The sequence below is a fragment of the Mustelus asterias genome, chromosome 10, assembly GCF_964213995.1.
Source record: "Mustelus asterias chromosome 10, sMusAst1.hap1.1, whole genome shotgun sequence".
In the NCBI taxonomy this organism is placed as follows: Eukaryota; Metazoa; Chordata; class Chondrichthyes; order Carcharhiniformes; family Triakidae; genus Mustelus; species Mustelus asterias.
In genome coordinates, this window is record NC_135810.1 from 91,677,842 (window position 1) to 91,696,903 (window position 19,062).

Sequence of the window (19,062 nt, forward strand, 5' to 3'; positions counted from 1 at the left end):
AAAAGCAAGGACGTTGTGGTGAACCATTACAAAAACACTGGTTCAGCTTCAATTGGAGCATTATGTTCAGTTCCGGACATCGCACTTGTGGAAAGATGTAAAGGCATTCAGAGGGTACAGAAAGATTTCCAAGAATGATTCCAGGAATGAGGAAATAGGTTGGTTATGTAAATAGACTGGAGAAGTTAGCAGCCAGAGAAATTCCAGATGAGGATTATCGATCTGGCAGCCAAACTGCAAACACTGCACAACATATGGGAGGGGGAGAAAAATCTGGATACTTTGTTCTAGAAGATGATCACATCTCCTGGAATAGGAGTATTTATTTTGTCTGTGGTGACAGGAAGATGTGACCGTGTGCAACGCAGATAAAGGGACCAGACAGACAATAGTGGAGGAACCTCAGACTTTGTAATTGTCAAACAGGTTTGAAGTACTCACAATCTATGTGAACAAAAGCGAGGTCTGCAAGGTGGATGAGCAGGCTGGCAATGGCAGCATGGTACAGGAAAGTATTCAAGTGGCAGGAGCAAGCAGGAATGTAGTCAGAGTCAGGGACAGCATGAAGGGGATTGACACTGTTCTTTGCAGCAAAAAACCAAGATTCCAGATAGCTCTGTTGCCTGCCCAGTGCCAGTGTCCAGAACATTTGTTCAGGGCTGGAGAGGAACTTACAGTCAAAGGATGAGGATCATGGTACATGTGGATACCAATAACATAGGCAGGAGAAGGGGAAAGGATCTGTATCGTTAGTATGCAGAGCTAGGCACCAAATTAAGAAGCAGAACTAAGATGGGCTAAGCGCATTTCATAGTCATGCCCTATGGCCAATGGGAAGTGAAATATTTTCCCATTAATAAGGATAGAATTAAATTAATTCGCAGAAGAGAACAGACAAGAAGTACCGTCGAAACATCAAGACAAAATATATTTTCCAAAAACACAGAAAGCCTCAAATCAAAGATCTATTAATTAAAATGTTAAGGCACTGTGCAATTTTATACACAGATAAAACTTGAGGTTTCCCATGATGAAAGTGCTCTCGCTTTTGTATACCTTGCAAGGGTTGGTTTTAGAATGGCTTAAACATGGACGTGGAAATATGTGCTCTGTCCTCTGTTATGTAAGAAGATAAATATGTGAAGAAGAGATTAAAAGTCACAGTAATGTCCTAAAATAATTGCATCTGCAGATAAAATCACATTTTATAACATACGTGTAAAGTACTCAAAACAATATTGCTTAAAACTGATGTATTTGTAAATGCATTGTAATTCTGTAAATACCTTATATTTCCCATCCAGTAATTCTGGTCTTTCACTAATGGCATGAATCTTATTTCCAGGCACATTGATGTTGCTGCCAAATACGTCCAGAAAAACAATGCTGCTTTCAATCTCTGATGTTTCACATCTGGAAACAGCATTTAAAATTCATTATAGCACTGATAAAATGTTTACACGTTTCACTTAAAATTAGGTCACTGGCCATAAAATGAAAACCAGTTACCATTTCAAAAAGAACCTAACTTTAAGAAAACTAATGTGTAAAAGATATCAATAATACAGCACAAGGTTTCCTAAGGATAAGAATTCCAATAATCTGAGATGAAATACTTCTTCCCATATTTGTCTATCTACATATTGTTGGTTAGTTCCCGTTGAGAGATGTAACATCTAGAGCTCACCCCATTCATGAGTTTTATTTTGTCAGTAAAAGGGGATTGAAAGAAGGTGCCTTAGTTCTCTCAAGGGACACTGGAAATATTATTTGAACATGTAAATCAGAAAAGGAAAATCCTCCTTGCATTTGAATTTTCTGATGAATTCTTTGAAGAGGCAAATGAAGTAGTGGATGGGAATGTCCATGGAAGTTATTGAATTGGACTTCCAGAAGACATTTGATAAAGTCCATGATATGTCTCTCATAAGTGCCCCCAGATGAAATTTAATCCAACAAACATGAGATGATGCATTTTGGAAGGTCTAATGCAGGAGGGAAATATACGGTGAAGCAGCAGTCAGGCCCGATTGTCGGCTGCGGGCTTTTCATAGTGCAAGCAATACTTCCATCTACATTGCATACAATGCTGCCTACCTTTTGTGTCATCAGCAAATCTGGATCTGTGACTTTTTATCCCATCACTAAGTTATTAATAAATACAACGAATAGTTGAAGTTCCAATTGTGTTGTTTTGCAGGACACCACTGCTCACTCCCTTCCATTTCAAGCATCTGCCCATTGCCCCTATTCACTCTCTCTTCCCATTCAGCCAATGTCCTATTCAGGTCAATAATTTGCCTTCAATTTTAAGTACTTCAAATTTAGCAAATAGTCTCTTATAAGAACAAAGAACAGTACAACACAGGAACAGGCCCTTTGGCCACTAAGCCTGCGTCAACACTTGGTACCTGTCTGAACTAAACACCTTTTCCCTTTAAGCGATCTATATCTCTCTATTCGCTGCCTATTCATGTATCTGTTACACTTATTAAGTCATGTATTTGTTACACAAACTGGTTACCGCATCTTTCATTTAGATACTTTACAGCCTTTAGGGCTCAACACTGTGTTCAACAATCTCTGTCCCATTTTGTTTCCTTTTCTTTGCATGTTTCGGTCTTACTTCTGTTTGTCCCTTATTTTTGTCTTGGATTGCAACTATTCTTTAATTCTGCCAATCACACACTCTCTCGACATATTTTTTGGTTTTTTTCTGGTCCCATTATCACCACATTTGGCACTACACTAACTGTTGTCATTTGATTTCTGCTGTCCTCCACCCTATCACAGACTTTACCTTTTGTTCTTTTAACACCATCTCCCATGTCACCTGCTTAAAACCTATTACATTTCTAACTTTACCCAGTTCCAGTGAAAGACTATTGACCTGAAACATCGGGAGTGATCTTACCGGCTCATTATACCAATTGATCAGTACGGAGAGCCGGTAAGGTCTCTGTGCCGAAAAATTGGGCTCGCGCCCAGTTTCTTGCCTCTCTTGATGTGGAAGTGCTGGAAAGAATGCAGAGGAGATTTACCAGGATGCTGCCTGGTTTGGAGGGTAGGTCTTATGAGGAAAGGTTGAGGGAGCTAGGGCTGTTCTCTCTGGAGCGGAGGAGGCTGAGGGGAGACTTAATAGAGGTTTATAAAATGATGAAGGGGATAGATAGAGTGAACGTTCAAAGACTATTTCCTCGGATGGATGGAGCTATTACAAGGGGGCATAACTATAGGGTTCGTGGTGGGAGATACAGGAAGGATATCAGAGGTAGGTTCTTTACGCAGAGAGTGGTTGGGGTGTGGAATGGACTGCCTGCAGTGATAGTGGAGTCAGACACTTTAGGAACATTTAAGCGGTTATTGGATAGGCACATGGAGCACACCAGGATGATAGGGGGTGGGATAGCTTGATCTTGGTTTCAGATAAAGCTCGGCACAACATCGTGAGCCGAAGGGCCTGTTCTGTGCTGTACTGTTCTATGGTCTATGTTACCAGCCCAATTCTGCTGACAAAATCAGCCTTGTGCTTAGGAAGGGTGAAAGGCTGATTTAAATAATCATCAGTTAATTTAAATGTCATTAATGAGTCCCGGACGCAATCATCCAGGCTCACTTGTCCTTACTTGCTCATTGGTGGAGGTCATCACCAGCGAGGATCATGTATGGTTACCACCGAAGGGGACCAGATGTGGTGGCCTCACCAATGGGACCAGAGGCCAATGAAGCCCCATGAGTGGTTAGGGGTAGAGATGGGCAATGCCCCTTGCATAGTGCCACTCTGGTACTGACAGCATGGCATGCTGGCACTGCCAGCCTGGCACCAGGCAGTCCCAACGGGGAGGCCTGGAGGAGGGGCTGGGCCTGGAGGGGACAGGGCCTGAAGGGGGCAGGCCCATGATGGGGGTGGGGCCATGGAGGGGAGGAGGGGGAGAGGTCCAGGGGGTTTGGGAGTACTTTGCATCGGGGGGTATTGGAGGTAGCAATCCGACCAGCGTGGGGGATCGGGGATGGCGATCAGCCAGTGGGGGGATGGATCTGGGTTAGCGATCAGCCAGAGGGGGTGGGGCAATTTGCTGGGCCGGTAATCAAGGGGGAAACGATATTCAGGGGGCGACCAATGGGGGAGGGGGCAATGTCCAGGGGGTGGAGGGCGATCAGGGAGAACAATGTCTGGGGGGGTGATCGGGGGGGGGGAAGACAATGTCCATAGGAGCCCCCCTGTGTACATGCTGGCCTCTCATCCCCCCTCTCCCTGTGTGCACACTGTACACATTGTACACAGTGCACTGGGAGATCGGGGAGCCTGCGCAATGGTGCCCCTAGAGCTCAGCAGCCAACGTCCTGGCATTAATAGGCTCCTCCCACTCCCCCTGCTGGCACGAATCATATTTGGGCTGAGTTTTTTCTCTGAGAGCTGTACGATTCCATCCAGGAGTTTGCCCAAAAAATGGGCACGATTGTCTCCAGTTTTCACATTCCATTAGCATTTAGAAGTTTTTACGGTAAGATCACCCCCATTAACTTTTTCTCTCTCCACAGATGTTGGCCTGACCAGCTGACAATTTTCTGATTTTTATTTACTCAGAAAATGTTGGTTCATTTCCCATGTGAACTCAATACAAGCAAAGATTTTAATCAGTTTGTCCGTTGCTGATATCTGTGGGACATCTTGTGGTCTGTGTTAAAATATGCAGTGGCTTGCCAGCTTTCTATGATTTCAGCCAACAATCACTTCGAAGATTTTTGAAGGCACATTGGAATTAATTTGTTGAATGAATTTGTCTGAAGCCTTCAAAAATAAGTAGCTGACCAGATAGTTTATGGGAACACCAAGAAGAGGAAACTAAAAATTGAAGATAATTGTTCCACAGGACCAGGCTGAGGAGAAGGCAGTTGGTTTGTTCACTACATTTATTTATTTATTTTAAGTTAAATTTGTGTAAAAAATCGGAGGTTTTTTTAAAACAGGAAGTGGGCCCAGCAGGAGTCTGGGAAGGTTTTTGGAGGGTTTAAAAGTAGGCCGCACTTTTGAGCGGGCAGCGTCGTTAGCGGGCAGCAGAGTGAGCAGGAGGCAGAGTGAAAGCTGTAGGGCTTTGGCTCACAGGGCTTGAGTGAGCAGGAGGCAGAGTGAAAGCTGTAGGGCTTTGGCTCACAGGGCTTGAGTGAGCAGGAGGCAGAGTGAAAGCTGTAGGGCTTTGGCTCACAGGGCTTGAGTGAGCAGGAGGCAGAGTGAAAGCTGTAGGGCTTTGGCTCACAGGGCTTGAGTGAGCAGGAGGCAGAGTGAAAGCTGTAGGGCTTTGGCTCACAGGGCTTGGGCGAGCAGGGGTGAGTTAATTCATTTTTTGCTGTTTCTACCTGGTACTGGCAAGGTATCTAGAGGGGATGGGTGTGAAGGCAGTGCAATGTTCCTCTTGCACTATGTTCGAGGTGAGGGACGACGTCAGTGTCCCTGCTGATTATACCTGTGAGAAGTGCATCCATCTGCAGCTCCTCCAAAACTGTGTAAGGGAACTGGAGCTGGAGTTGGAGGAACTTAGGATCATTAGGGATGCAGAGATGGCCATAGACAGAAGCTTCAGGGATACAGTTACTCCGCAGAATGAAAATAGATGGGTGACGGTGAGAGGGGCTGGGAAGAAGCAGTCGGTGCAGGGATCCCCTGTGGTCGTTCCCCTTAGCAATAAGTATTCCGCTTTGGATACGGTTGAGGGGGACGACATACCAGTGGTGAGCCGCAGTGAGAGGATCTCCGGCACTGAGTCCGTCCCTGTGGCTCAGGAGGGTAAGGAGGAGAGCGGGAGGGCAATAGTTATTGGGGACTCGTTAGTTAGAGGGATAGATAGGAGGTTCTGTGGCAGCAAAAGAGACTCGAGGATGGTTTGTTGCCTACCGGATGCCAGGGTCCGTGACGTCTCGGACCGTGTTTTCCGGATTCTTAAGGGGGAGGGGAAACAGTCACAAGTCGTGGTACACATTGGTACCAACGACATAGGTAAGAGAAGGGACGGGGATTTAAAACAGGAATTTCGGGAGCTTGGCTGGAAGCTGAGAGCAAAGACAAAACATGTGGTCATCTCTGGTACGCTACCGGTGCCACGTGATAGCGAGTTGAGGAACAGGGAGAGAGTGCACTTAAACATGTGGTTGCAGGGATGGTGCAGGAGGGAGGGTTTCAGATACGTGGATAATTGGAACACGTTCTGGGGAAGGTGGGACCTCTACAAACAGGACGGGGTGCACCTGAACCAGAGGGGCACCAATATCCTGGGAGGGAAATTTGCTACGGCTCTTCAGGGGGATTTAAACTAATTTGTCAGGGGAGTGGGAAAAGGAGTTGTAGTCCAGAAGTCAGTGTTGAGGGTGGTGAGGTATTGGGGAAGGTATCAAGGTCAAGGGTGGGTACCGGTAGACAGGAAGATGGGTTGAAGTGTGTCTACTTCAATGCAAGGAGCATCCGGAACAAGGTGGATGAACTTGGGGCGTGGATTGCTACTTGGGACTACGATGTTGTGGCCATTACGGAGACGTGGGTAGAACAAGGACAGGAATGGTTGTTGGACGTTCCGGGGTATAGATGTTTCAGTAAGTGTAGGGAAGCTGGTAAAAGAGGTGGAGGAGTAGCATTGTTAATCAAGGATAGTTTAACGGCTGCGGAAAAGCACTTTGAGGGGGATATGCACACTGAGGTAATATGGGCTGCAGTTAGAAACAGGAAAGGAGCGGTCACGTTGCTAGGAGTTTACTATAGGCCCCCAAATAGTAATAGAGATGTGGAGGAAGAAATTGCTAAGCAGATTATGGATACGTGTGGGGGTCACAGGGTAGTTGTCATGGGGGACTTTAACTTTCCAAATATTGATTGGAACCTTTGTAGGTCAAATAGTTTGGATGGGGCACTTTTTGTGCAGTGTGTGCAGGAGGGTTTCCTGACACAATATGTGGATAGGCCGACAAGGGGTGAGGCCACATTGGATTTGGTACTGGGAAATGAACCGGGCCAAGTGTTAGATTTGGTTGTGGGAGAGAACTTTGGAGATAGTGACCACAATTTGGTGTCTTTTGTTATTGCAATGGAGAGGGATAGGGCCGGACGGCAGGGCAAGGCTTACAATTGGGGGAGAGGTAATTATGATGCGATTAGGCAAGAATTAGGGGGCATAAGATGGGAACAGAAACTGTCAGGGAAAGGCACTGATGAAAAGTGGAACTTTTTCAAGGAACAAATACTGGGTGTCCTTGATAGGTATGTCCCTGTCAGGCAGGGAGGAAATGGCCGAGTGAGGGAACCGTGGTTCACAAAAGAGGTGGAATGTCTTGTGAAAAGGAAGAGGGAAGCTTATGTAGGGATGAGGAAACAAGGTTCAGATGGCTCGACTGAGGGTTACAAGTTAGCAAGGAACGAGCTGAAAAAGGGGCTGAGGAGAGCTAGGAGGGGACATGAGAAGTCCTTGGCGGGTCGGATCAAGGAGAACCCCAAGGCTTTTTACTCTTATGTGAGGAATAAAAGAATGACCAGGGTGAGGTTAGGGCCGGTCAAGGACAGTGGTGGGAACTTGTGTATGGAATCAGTAGAGATAGGCGAGGTGATGAATGAATACTTTTCTTCAGTGTTCACCAAGGAGAGGGGCCATGTTTTTCAGGAAGAGAAGGTGTTACAGGCTAATAGGCTGGAGGAAATAGATGTTCGGAGGGAGGATGTATTGGCAGTTTTGAATAAACTGAAGGTCGATAAGTCCCCTGGGCCTGATGAAATGTATCCTAGGATTCTTTGGGAGGCGAGGGATGAGATTGCAGAGCCTTTGGCTTTGATCTTTGGGTCCTCGCTGTCCACGGGGATGGTGCCAGAGGACTGGAGAGTGGCAAATGTTGTTCCTCTGTTTAAGAAAGGGAATAGAAATGACCCTGGTAATTATAGACCGGTTAGTCTGACTTCGGTGGTTGGTAAATTGATGGAAAAGGTCCTTAGGGATGGGATTTACGACCATTTAGAAAGATGCGGATTAATCCGGGATAGTCAGCACGGATTTGTGAAGGGCAAATCGTGCCTCACAAATTTGATAGAATTTTTTGAGGAGGTAACTAGGTGTGTTGATGAAGGTAGGGCGGTTGATGTCATATACATGGATTTTAGTAAGGCGTTTGATAAGGTCCCCCATGGTCGGCTTATGATGAAAGTAAGGAGGTGTGGGATAGAGGGAAAGTTGGCCGATTGGATGGGTAACTGGCTGTCTGATCGAAGACAGAGGGTGGTGGTGGATGGAAAATTTTCGGACTGGAGGCAGGTTGCTAGCGGAGTGCCGCAGGGATCGGTGCTTGGTCCTCTGCTCTTTGTGATGTTTATTAATGACTTAGAGGAGGGGGCTGAAGGGTGGATCAGTAAATTTGCTGATGACACCAAGATTGGTGGAGTAGTGGATGAGGTGGAGGGGTGTTGTAGGCTGCAAAGAGACATAGATAGGATGCAAAGCTGGGCTGAAAAATGGCAAATGGAGTTTAACCCTGATAAATGTGAGGTGATTCATTTTGGTAGGACTAATTTAAATGTGGATTACAGGGTCAAAGGTAGGGTTCTGAAGACTGTGGAGGAACAGAGAGATCTTGGGGTCCATATCCACAGATCTCTAAAGGTTGCCACTCAAGTGGATAGAGCTGTGAAGAAGGCATATAGTGTGTTAGCTTTTATTAACAGGGGGTTGGAGTTTAAGAGCCGTGGGGTTATGCTGCAACTGTACAGGACCTTGGTGAGACCGCATTTGGAATATTGCGTGCAGTTCTGGTCACCTCACTATAAGAAGGATGTGGAAGCGCTGGAAAGAGTGCAGAGGAGATTTACCAGGATGCTGCCTGGTTTGGAGTGTCGGTCTTATGAGGAAAGGTTGAGGGAGCTGGGGCTGTTCTCTCTGGAGCGGAGGAGATTGAGGGGAGACTTAATCGAGGTTTATAAAATGATGAAGGGGATAGATCGAGTGAACGTTCAAAGACTATTTCCTCGGGTGGATGGAGCTATTACGAGGGGGCATAACTATAGGGTTCATGGTGGGAGATATAGGAAGGATATCAGAGGTAGGTTCTTCACGCAGAGAGTGGTTGGGGTGTGGAATGGACTGCCTGCAGTGATAGTGGAGTCAGAAACTTTAGGAACATTTAAGCGGTTATTGGATAGGCACATGGAGCACACCAGGATGGTAGGGAGTGGGATAGCTTGATCTTGGTTTCAGATGAAGGTCGGCACAACATCGTGGGCCGAAGGGCCTGTTCTGTGCTGTACTGTTCTATGTTCTATGTTCTATGTTCTATAATATTTAGAAAATCAAGAATATTACTTGCTTCTTAATTTAGCAGAATATTTATGAGTTTTTCTTTGACACAAGAAGACCTACCAAACGGGAGAGGTGTGTGGGACCTCAGTGTCTTGACTTCCAATTTCAGAACATAAGAACATAAGAAATAGGAGCAGGAGTAGGCCATCTTGCCCCTCGAGCCTGCCCCGCCATTCAATAAGATCATGGCTGATCTGATAGTGGTACTGATCTGATAGAACAGGGCTAAATGCTGGGTCCCACCATCTACTGGTCATTCCCTGAGGGGCACGAGGTTCCCGCCAGCACCAGCCATCAGTCATCAGCCAGGGAGGGTGCATGGTGGGGAATCGGAAGTGCTGGGGTCCCTCAGCATAAGAGGCAGGCTGGGGATGGAGTCTGAGCCTGGAGCCTGAACTGAAGGAGGAATGGAGTCAGGAACTTTGTGGAGAGAGGGAGAGCAGGGCAGCAGCAAGGAGCTATAACAGAAGTTTGAGACTGGTGAGTCACAGCATTGAGGAGCCAAGGCCCTGAATAGGGCAAACCAAAGGCTCTGACAGTGGCTAAAGACCTGGGAAGCAGCAAGGGAGTGAATGAACAGCTGCTGGCGACCTAGATAAACCACCTGGACAGAACCTCTCAATTGGAAAGGCCACAAGAATAAAAAGATCCCCTTCATGTCTGGGAAGCAAGGTTATCTGGGTCACAAGAAATTAGTCAAAGCTCCACAAACTGAACTCTATTTCCTACCTGTTTAGAGATCAAGGATTAAGCTCTCAATAGTATCTTGATAGGTCTGGAGTTTAGGCCATGAATGTTCATTGTAAATAGCTAAACTTTTCTGTTAATATTTATAAAGATCTGATGCCAGTGTGCCATGCTGCTTCCTCGTTGGATCATAAAGTTATAGAGCATGCAGCGAGTGGGCAATGATGCATAATACTTGGAAAGCCTTTACTGTTGAATACTTCCTGACCTGTCAAAGCAGAGTATTTTGTTTCACTGTACCTATGGTATGTTCCATGAAAGCTCTTTTGTATGCAAGCAGCTCATTACATCTATGCTGTTCAGCTTGTGGGTATCCGTGATACGCTAGAACCCTACCTTGTAATTTTTCACTCTCCTTCCCTATCTCTTTGATACTGTCCCCCAACTGCTGTCTTTATCTTTCAGTTCAAAGATAATACCCTTGACCCGGTCCTTGCAAACAGCCAATGCATTTGCAGCCTTCCTTTCCTCTTTTGAATGTGTTGTCACCTCCCAAATATTATCTTTCAGACAACTCCATTTTAAAATCTCTCCAATCAGGTTCCCGCTCCTAGCACAGCACTGTAATAACCCTTCTCAAAATGGCAGATGCATCCTTCGTGAATTAGTGCTTCATAACCATCTGCGACTGAAGGAATTATTAGCAACCTTGGTATTCTAATTGACCCTGAGCTGAACTCCCACATACCCTCAATCAGCAAGATTGCCTAATTCCACTTTTGTAATATGTCCCATCCTGCCATTACTTCAACCCATTTGCTGCTGAAATTCACATCCATATTTATGTTACCCCCACACTCAACTAACTCCAAAGCTCTGCATGGTCAAAATCCCTTCTTTCACCCTCCAACGATTTGAGCTGATCAAAATTCTGTTACCTGTATTTCAACTCACACCAAAGGCTGCTCACCCATTACCATTTTGCTTCCTGACCTATACTGGCTCCTGGTCCAGGAGCAACTCAGGTTTAAAATTCTCATCCCTTTTACTGTGTTGAAGGTGCTGTATCAGCACAAGTTGGTGTTTTGTTTGTGAACCAAATAATGGAGTCATGATAGGATTGTCTCAAAATTAAAGCAATGTGACTACTGCTGAAGTGTATCTTCCTATACATGGTACTACAAACAGGGTCAAAGGGGAGTTGTAGATTGAGCTGCTGTGTCGTACCCCTTGAAATTCATGAGTGCAGGGCTATGTAGAGCTACCTGCTTACAAACAAGTGTGTCAGTCCTTTGGTATTTGCTATCATTTGGAAACAAGCCTTGGGCCCTGACAGCAATTGCCAGTTATGCACAGAGTAGGTTGTCTGGCAACAATCAGTCATCTGCATAACCTATCTGTGAACTATACATTGACTAATATTGATCATGTCCCTCCTGGCAGCCTGGAATGAGCCTAAGATGAACAATTTCAGGACTGAAGTGCCTTACCCACCGTCGGCTGTGTCATACTCTGTCTCAGCTTCTCTGAGTACAAAAGTCTCTGCAAACATGCAAATAATTCCACACAAGTTTTTAAAAATTGTTTCCCAATGTATTTATGGAGCAGATGATGAAAAGGCATAATCTTCTGATAATGTAAATTGTCTTGTGCATTGAATGTAGCCCAATCCATCACGCAAACCAGCTTCCCATCTATTTAATCTGTCTACGCTTCGCGCTGCCTCGACAAAGCAGCCAGCATAATTAAGGACCCCACGCATCCCGGACATTCTCTCTTCCACCTTCTTCCATCGGGAAAAAGATACAAAAGTCTGAGGTCACGTACCAACCAACTCAAGAACAGCTTCTTCCCTGCTGCCATCAGACTTTTGAATGGACCTACCTTGCATTAAGCTGATCTTTCTCGACTTCCTAACTATAACTGTAACACTACATTCTGCACTCTCTCCTTTCTTTCTCTATAAATGGTATGTTTTGTCTGTATAGTGCACAAGAAACAATACTTTTCACTGTATACTAATACACATGACAATAATAAATCAAATCAAATACTTTCTTCTCCCCCTTCATTGAAATAACACAAATATCAGGGACCTTCCACAGAACTACTCATTCCTTCACAGGGTAAGTTGCCTTTAAACATGTGTGCACTGAAAGAGTTTCTAGAAATCCCTTTCACTCCGAGTTTTCCATAAAAAAGCAGAAAAATAAAACAAAAAGATAATTTTGAATTGCACTTGAAAGTTGCTGATTGTCTCTTTTGCACATTTTTATTGGAAGGAGCAGTCCAGCAACCCTGGACTTCAAATGCATTTTAGTGAATTTAAGAGTCTGTATTAATATTATAACGAAGTTTCCACCTAATTCTGGCAAGAGCTTCTGGCGCCTGATGATATCCTGACCGGAAATGCATGTCAAGCACAATATGGGAAGAGACCTGGCACGACTGATCTACACTGATTTGTTCCAATATATGCTGTGTCTGCCCACTTAGGGGTCATAACAGACAAGGTTAATATGTCTATGAATACTAATTGCCACTTGCAGTTTCTTTCTGTCACACAAAATCTAGAACTTTAATATTGTGTAAATTAAATGAAGTGAAGTTGAATTCAGAAAAAAGCATAGAATAATAAAATTTTACTCATTCATAGCACTTGAAATTAAATGCTCTATCGCCTTTATTGAAATGTAGGTCCAGTATAATATCAATTGTAAATATCTGAAGTATACTGCAACTAAACAGTAACATATTGTCTAATTTAAACAATTTTTCGTCAGTGCTGATAGGGTGTTGGATTAGGCAATGTTTTCAACAACAAGTTCTTACAAATTATCAATGAAAGCAAAACATTATGGCCAGAATTTTCCGATGGTTCACGCCCTACCACAAGCGAGAATGAGGAATTTGGCACTCAGCCAAATCTCCATTCACTGCAGCAGGACCAGAGAATCCCACCAATTTAAATGGCTGGAAAAGTCCACCCTATACTTTTCAAATTGTCTTGCATTACAATATCAATGTCTTTTTGTATCTATCGCACCTTAATTGAACATTCAGTCTGTATCATGCCACATTCTGCAAGGCAGTGCTGTTTATAATTTCACATACATTGAACAAACTTAAACTCTTGGGTTAAATGCTTTAATTCACTCATGGAATGCGGGCGCCGTTGCCTGGGCCAGCATTTATTGCCCATTCCTAATTGCCCTTGAGTTGCCCATTCCTAATTGCCCAGTGGTGAATTGCCTTCTTGAACTGCTGCAGTCCATGTGGTGTAGGTACACCCACAGTGCTGTTAGGGAGGGAGTTCCAGGATTTTGACCCAGCAACGATGAAGGAACAATGATACATGACTCAAGATTATACGAGTGGAAAGTCACGTTGTGTGTACTGGACACGGTAATCTTGCATATACCTCCACTTGCCTTTCTCCTATCTTTGAGAAGACAGACCAATAAACAGCCTAATGAGACAATTCAGAAGATTTTTCTTTACCCATAAGTGTGAGAATATGGAACTTGCTCCCACAAGGAATGATTAATAGAAGAGTTTTAAGGAGAAGATAAACCATTATGTGAAAAATGAACTAGATGGTTATGATGGTAGATTTAGATGAGGAAAGAAGGGAAGATGTTCAAGTGGAGAATAAAGGCCAGCACAAACTGGCTGGGCCAAAATGGCCTATTTCTGTGCTGTATATCCTATATAATCATATGTGCTTAAAGGCCAAATGTACACCAAAAGGTTGTTATATAGTTAATGAAGAAAGAGAATAATGTTCACAATTAATTTTGATCCAATTCCAAATGCTCCTATTACATAGGAAATAAAAAACTGTACCATGCCATCACTGTTAGTGGGCTACAGGCTCTTTCTAACTAGCAAAGTCTCTGAAACTGGTTTGTACTAAAATTAAGCAGGAAGTTCTCACTCTGCTTCTTACTTGACTAGATATCTGCTCATTCCCCAAGTAGCTTTTACCATTATAACTCTACTTTCTGCCCACTCCCCATCACCTTCCCTCTTTAACCACCAGCCCCCCCCCCCCCTCCCCTCCCCCCCACCTCAAAACTGTCAAGGCTGTACGCCCTAAATTTGGTCACACACATTGCCTATTCTTGTTATTTAATCATCTGACATTATTAGATAAGAAAGTAAAACAGAGGATCCCCCTATCAGAACAGAATTATGTGACAAACTAGCTCAATTGTTAGGTTAACTAAATTAACAGCTGCATTCAAATGAGAGCTCAGCAAAGAAAAAAATATGAATTAAAGGGCATTTTTGTAGAAATCCTGTAGGAGTTGCTGGATTATTAGTCTCCCATACATGTTGTTGGATTTCCACCTAAACATCTTTTAATGAAAACTATAGATGGAATTTGTAAACTGTCACAATCTTACATACAATAAAACAGATTTATAACAAAACCCATGCGAATTTAAATACCCAGAGAATTAAGTGAAGTCTGAACATTTCTTTTATTGAATTGTCCTCCAATTCCCCATTTATACGAAGCTTTTTTCATTAGTTGGATTAATTTAATAATTTTCATAGTAAAGCTTATAGATGGGGAACCTGTAGATGTGCTGTACTTGGATTTCCCAAAGGTATATGATAAGGTGCCACATCAAAAGTTACTACTAAAATAAGGGCTCATGGTATAGGGGGTAGTATATGGATAAAGGATTGGTTAGCTAACAGGAAGCAGAGACTAGGGATGAATGGGTCTTTTTCAGGCTGGCAAACTGTAACAAGTTGAATGCCACAGGGATCAGTGTTCAGGCCTCCATCATTTACAATCTGTATCAATGACTTGGGTGAAGGGACTGATGTATGGTTGCTAAATTCAATAAGGACACCAAGCTAGATAGGACAATAAGTTGACAAGTGGTAAAAAGTCTATAAACAGATAGTGATAGGTTGAGTGGGCAAACATTTGGCAGGTGGAGTATAATGTATGAAAATGTGAAATTGTCCATTTTGGCCAGAAGACTCGGAAAGCAATATGCTATTTAAATGGAGACTGCAAAACATGATGGTAGAGAGAGATCTGGGTGCCCAGGTACATGAATCACAAAATCTTAGTATGCAGACAGAGCAAGTGATTAAGAAAGCAAATGGAATGTTGTCATGTATTGCAAGGGAAATGGAATATAAAAGTAGGCATGTTTTACAGCTCACAGATGAAATTCTGTGTATAGTTTTAGTCTCCTTATTTTAAAAATAATTTAATTGTTTTGGAAGCAGTTCAGAACAAGTGCTACAGTGCACAGTGCCCAGGCAGTAAAAGGGGATGTCTGGGTAGTACCAGAGAGTGCACGGGCATTGCCGGAGAGGGTTCCAGAGTTAACTGGTTTGGTCACTGTGCGCTGGGGCAGCCTTTAGAAATGGTGCTCTGATCCTATCCTAGCATTTGTAAGTTGCTGGCGTAGTGGGCAAATTTGAGCCTGCCCACTGCCCCCCCCCCCCCCCGCCCCCAACCCCACCAGCAATGTGTTGTGCGACCCGATGCTTGAATTTTGTTTTCATTGTGCTACGCCATATTGTGGAGAAAGCCACCATTGCGGTTAGCGGCTTCACGGACGCTTTTCCTGCAACCACCACCCCCCCCCCCCCCCAACTCCCCACATTTGCATTTGCCATTTTCTGAAAAATCTCACCCTATGACTTTATTGTTGGTAATAAACACTTTCTATAAAGGACCATCAGAATTAATTTGACATGAATTTCAGTGACCGATAGTAAATAATCCAATTTTACTGAAAATCAATCAAATGGACTGCCAAATTCCATAATTAAATTATTCCATTAAGTACACTGCTTGTTATGACATAATCACATTGCGGTACCTACACACTGATCATTTATTAAGATAGGATGTAACAGCAGAGCACTGTCATGCAAAATTTCTGTATTATATCTCTATTGTCTTTGCGGAGACCAAATATAAATATTAATCAAGTATACGTGTATTTCTGTAAGTTCCAGCTGGTCTCCCCATAGTGTTGTCTGGCTGAAATTTCAACTTAAAATTCGTGTTAAAATTTTCATGTTTTTAACATGTTAAATGGGTGCAAAACTCATAAACACCGGGATTGTTCTTGTAAGTAAATCTGAGGTCCAAGCAAACATTATCTACTGAATAGCCAGAATTCTGCTGTTCAAACCCAAGCTCCTTGAAAACATAAATAACATAACTTCCAGTCTAATAAGGAATAATTTCTTTGAATTTATGTCTTATAATGTTCCGTAGAATCCCATAAAAGAATGGACATGGATTTTGTTGCACTGTACTTACATGTCTAACTGCTGTTTTCCACATAGCAGTGGCAGTGGCTTCAAGGATGCTAATCCTCACGTTTTGTTCATCAAATATTTTGAAAGGACGTTAAAGACTCTGGACTCTATTATTTCAGTTTAGAGCAATGTACTCGCCTGAACTTTAGTGTTTGAGAATAGGGTATTTTTCCACCTTTTGGAATGGGAAGAAGCATGTGGTAAGTAAGCCAAATTGGTTTTCATTGCTTAACACTTTGGTAAAAGGGAAACTGTTTAGACATACATTTTGCCAACACATCCTTAAGTATTCATAAGATTAGAATTTTCGGATCATATGGGGACACCGTCTCCTGTTCTTTTGCTGTGAACACAAATAGAGTTGGGAAGCAGCCCAAATTGTAACAATTAGTGGTAATTAAACTGGGATACTTATCGCCTGCCAACTAACAGACTTTTCAAAGTTTAAAGTAAGTCACCTGCAGTAAGTACTAGCTTTCAGGAAAATGTAATCAGAGAAGTAGAATCGGCCAATCAACAGAGTAGAAGACCCATTCATGCCAATTAGGAATACTCTAATGTAAAAGAGAATTGCAGTGAAAAGATGACAAGGAGGTGCTAGCATGGTGTCAATGCAAGCCAAATTGTGAAAGCCCTGGAAAATTCACCCCTGCAAACCAACAGAGCAAAAACTGACAGGAGTCATAAGGTCTAAGTTTGTTAATGGCCCATTTTTGGATGCTGTTAGTGTGCATGCAAACTTCCAGGCCCAAGAGTCAACAGAAACTGGCTTTACCGTGTTAATCAAATTGAAGTGACCTAGAGAAATAAGCAAGTAACAAGATGAGGAAAAACCAGGTGTAAGGAAAATCTAATTTTATAATTGGTTAATTGAGCAGATGTATAGGCTACTGAATGTTGGAATTAGATTTCAAAGTTATGTATAATGCTATATGTAAAACCTGTCACCATCATATAGGAATTTTACAAATGGCCGTATGGGGCATAATAAAAATGATAAGTACCCTTATTGCTTTTTCAATCTTTCTAGTACCTTTTAAGAGCACACTCTTTCTTTACGCAGGCTAAATGTATAACACTCCCTTCTGGAGGAAACATCTGAAAGATTTATAATATAGTATTTTTATCGACACTGACCAAAATTGGACATTGGGACAAAGGATAATTGTGATATTTGAAATAGATTATAAAAACATGTTAAGGAAAGCATAGCCAAGAACATGTTGTTAAATATATAACACAATCTAATTTTGTTCCAATACCAGTTTTTCATGGTACTATTAAAGAACATGACTGTCATAGTAATTTAAACCTTGAAAACATATTCGTAACTATTGTAGTTGTGATGGAATGTTTAGGATTGATTGAGTCTCAAGCACTAATCAAGCACTTAAGGGAAGTACATTGCACCACATTTGAAGAGTGAGAGACAATTGTGCTGCTGGGAATGATCTTGTAGTGGGGGAGGAAACTAAAACAACAAGAGGAAAGCAGCATAAACTGTGATTTTTGCACAGGAAACTAGCAGCACCTTCTGCTGCGTTGAGATAAGAAAACTCCCATGGCCCATGCAGGAGAAGGCCACTGCTATTTGCCTGCCAACGTGTTTAAGAACCACCTCTCAGCAATGTAACTTGCACAAAGGCTGTCAAGTCATATCAACTCCAAATTAGGATATTATTCAGAATCTCAAAACAGTAAAGGGCCTTATCTGGATTCAAAATTTACCATGTGCAGTGATAAATTCTCCACAAACTGACTTCAGTGTGAATTCAGATTGAGTTTGACTCAATTCGTGATTTAAACTCTGATTCTTGTCATACAGAGAATTCAATTTTTTCCAACACTTTTCTCCAGCCAAACTGCCTCTTTGTGAATAAAGAAACAACACAAAGAGGCTTGCATTCCAATGATGCCATGTGTGAGGAGCCTTAAACCAAACTTAACTGCTGATCAAAAGGCTAAACACCATTCAGTTGACACAAACTTCCTTCATTCCAACCAACTTTTATCTCTCAAAGCTTATGGTTCACACTCAGATACAGTGTGGCAGATTTTTAATTATAGCACACAGCATGGAACCACCTATTCAATGGCACTAGCAAGAGGCCCAAACAAATTCATGCTTGGCCCTGAATAAAAATACTTAAGCATTCTCCGACCTGATTTTTTTTTCTTTATTGCCATACAGTGCCAAGCACAACAGCACAGTATTAAAAACAAGAAAATTCAGTAGGTGCACAGGCCGTCCATATCAAGTAGCACTTGCAAATGGAGTCGAGTAAACCTCAGGCATTCATTTGACTTCTTCCCTTTATTTTAGCACAAAGAGGGTGATAGGAAAACAAAAAATGTCCTCACTCTGATCCTTGAAGTGAATTTTACATCTCCTCGTCGAAATATTTGAATGCACTGTAAAATACTGCCTTCTTGCCCACCCCTGAGCTGTCCCCAATCTTACGGGGGATGGGTAAGGTGTCAGCCAGCCCACTTACCCTTAGGCCACTTATTGAGGTCCTTCAGTTGTGAATTAAAGTCCTCATTCCACCTCCGCAACTATAATACATTGAGCAGGGGAAGGTGAAAGGAACATGTCCATCTCATAACTTTGCCAGCTTGTGCTAAAAGGTGGGAAGGAAAGAGTAGTACCTACTTTCAGGGTATCCCCCTATAACCATTAGATGCAACCCCAAGATAGGAACGGCCCATCATTTATGCCTCCCCTGCCTCGCAACCCTCTAAAAGT

General features: G+C 42.9%; 1 protein-coding gene across 2 annotated transcripts in view; it reads right to left on the reverse strand.

The window, feature by feature from the left end:
• flt1 (fms related receptor tyrosine kinase 1) overlaps positions 1-19,062 on the reverse strand; it is a 211,922-nt gene that overhangs the window by 98,024 nt on the left and 94,836 nt on the right. For both annotated transcript variants that reach the window (XM_078222195.1, XM_078222196.1), the window contains exon 11: positions 1,287-1,413. In XM_078222195.1, coding sequence (XP_078078321.1) covers positions 1,287-1,413 — 127 coding nt within the window. The remainder of the gene's footprint in view (positions 1-1,286; positions 1,414-19,062) is intronic.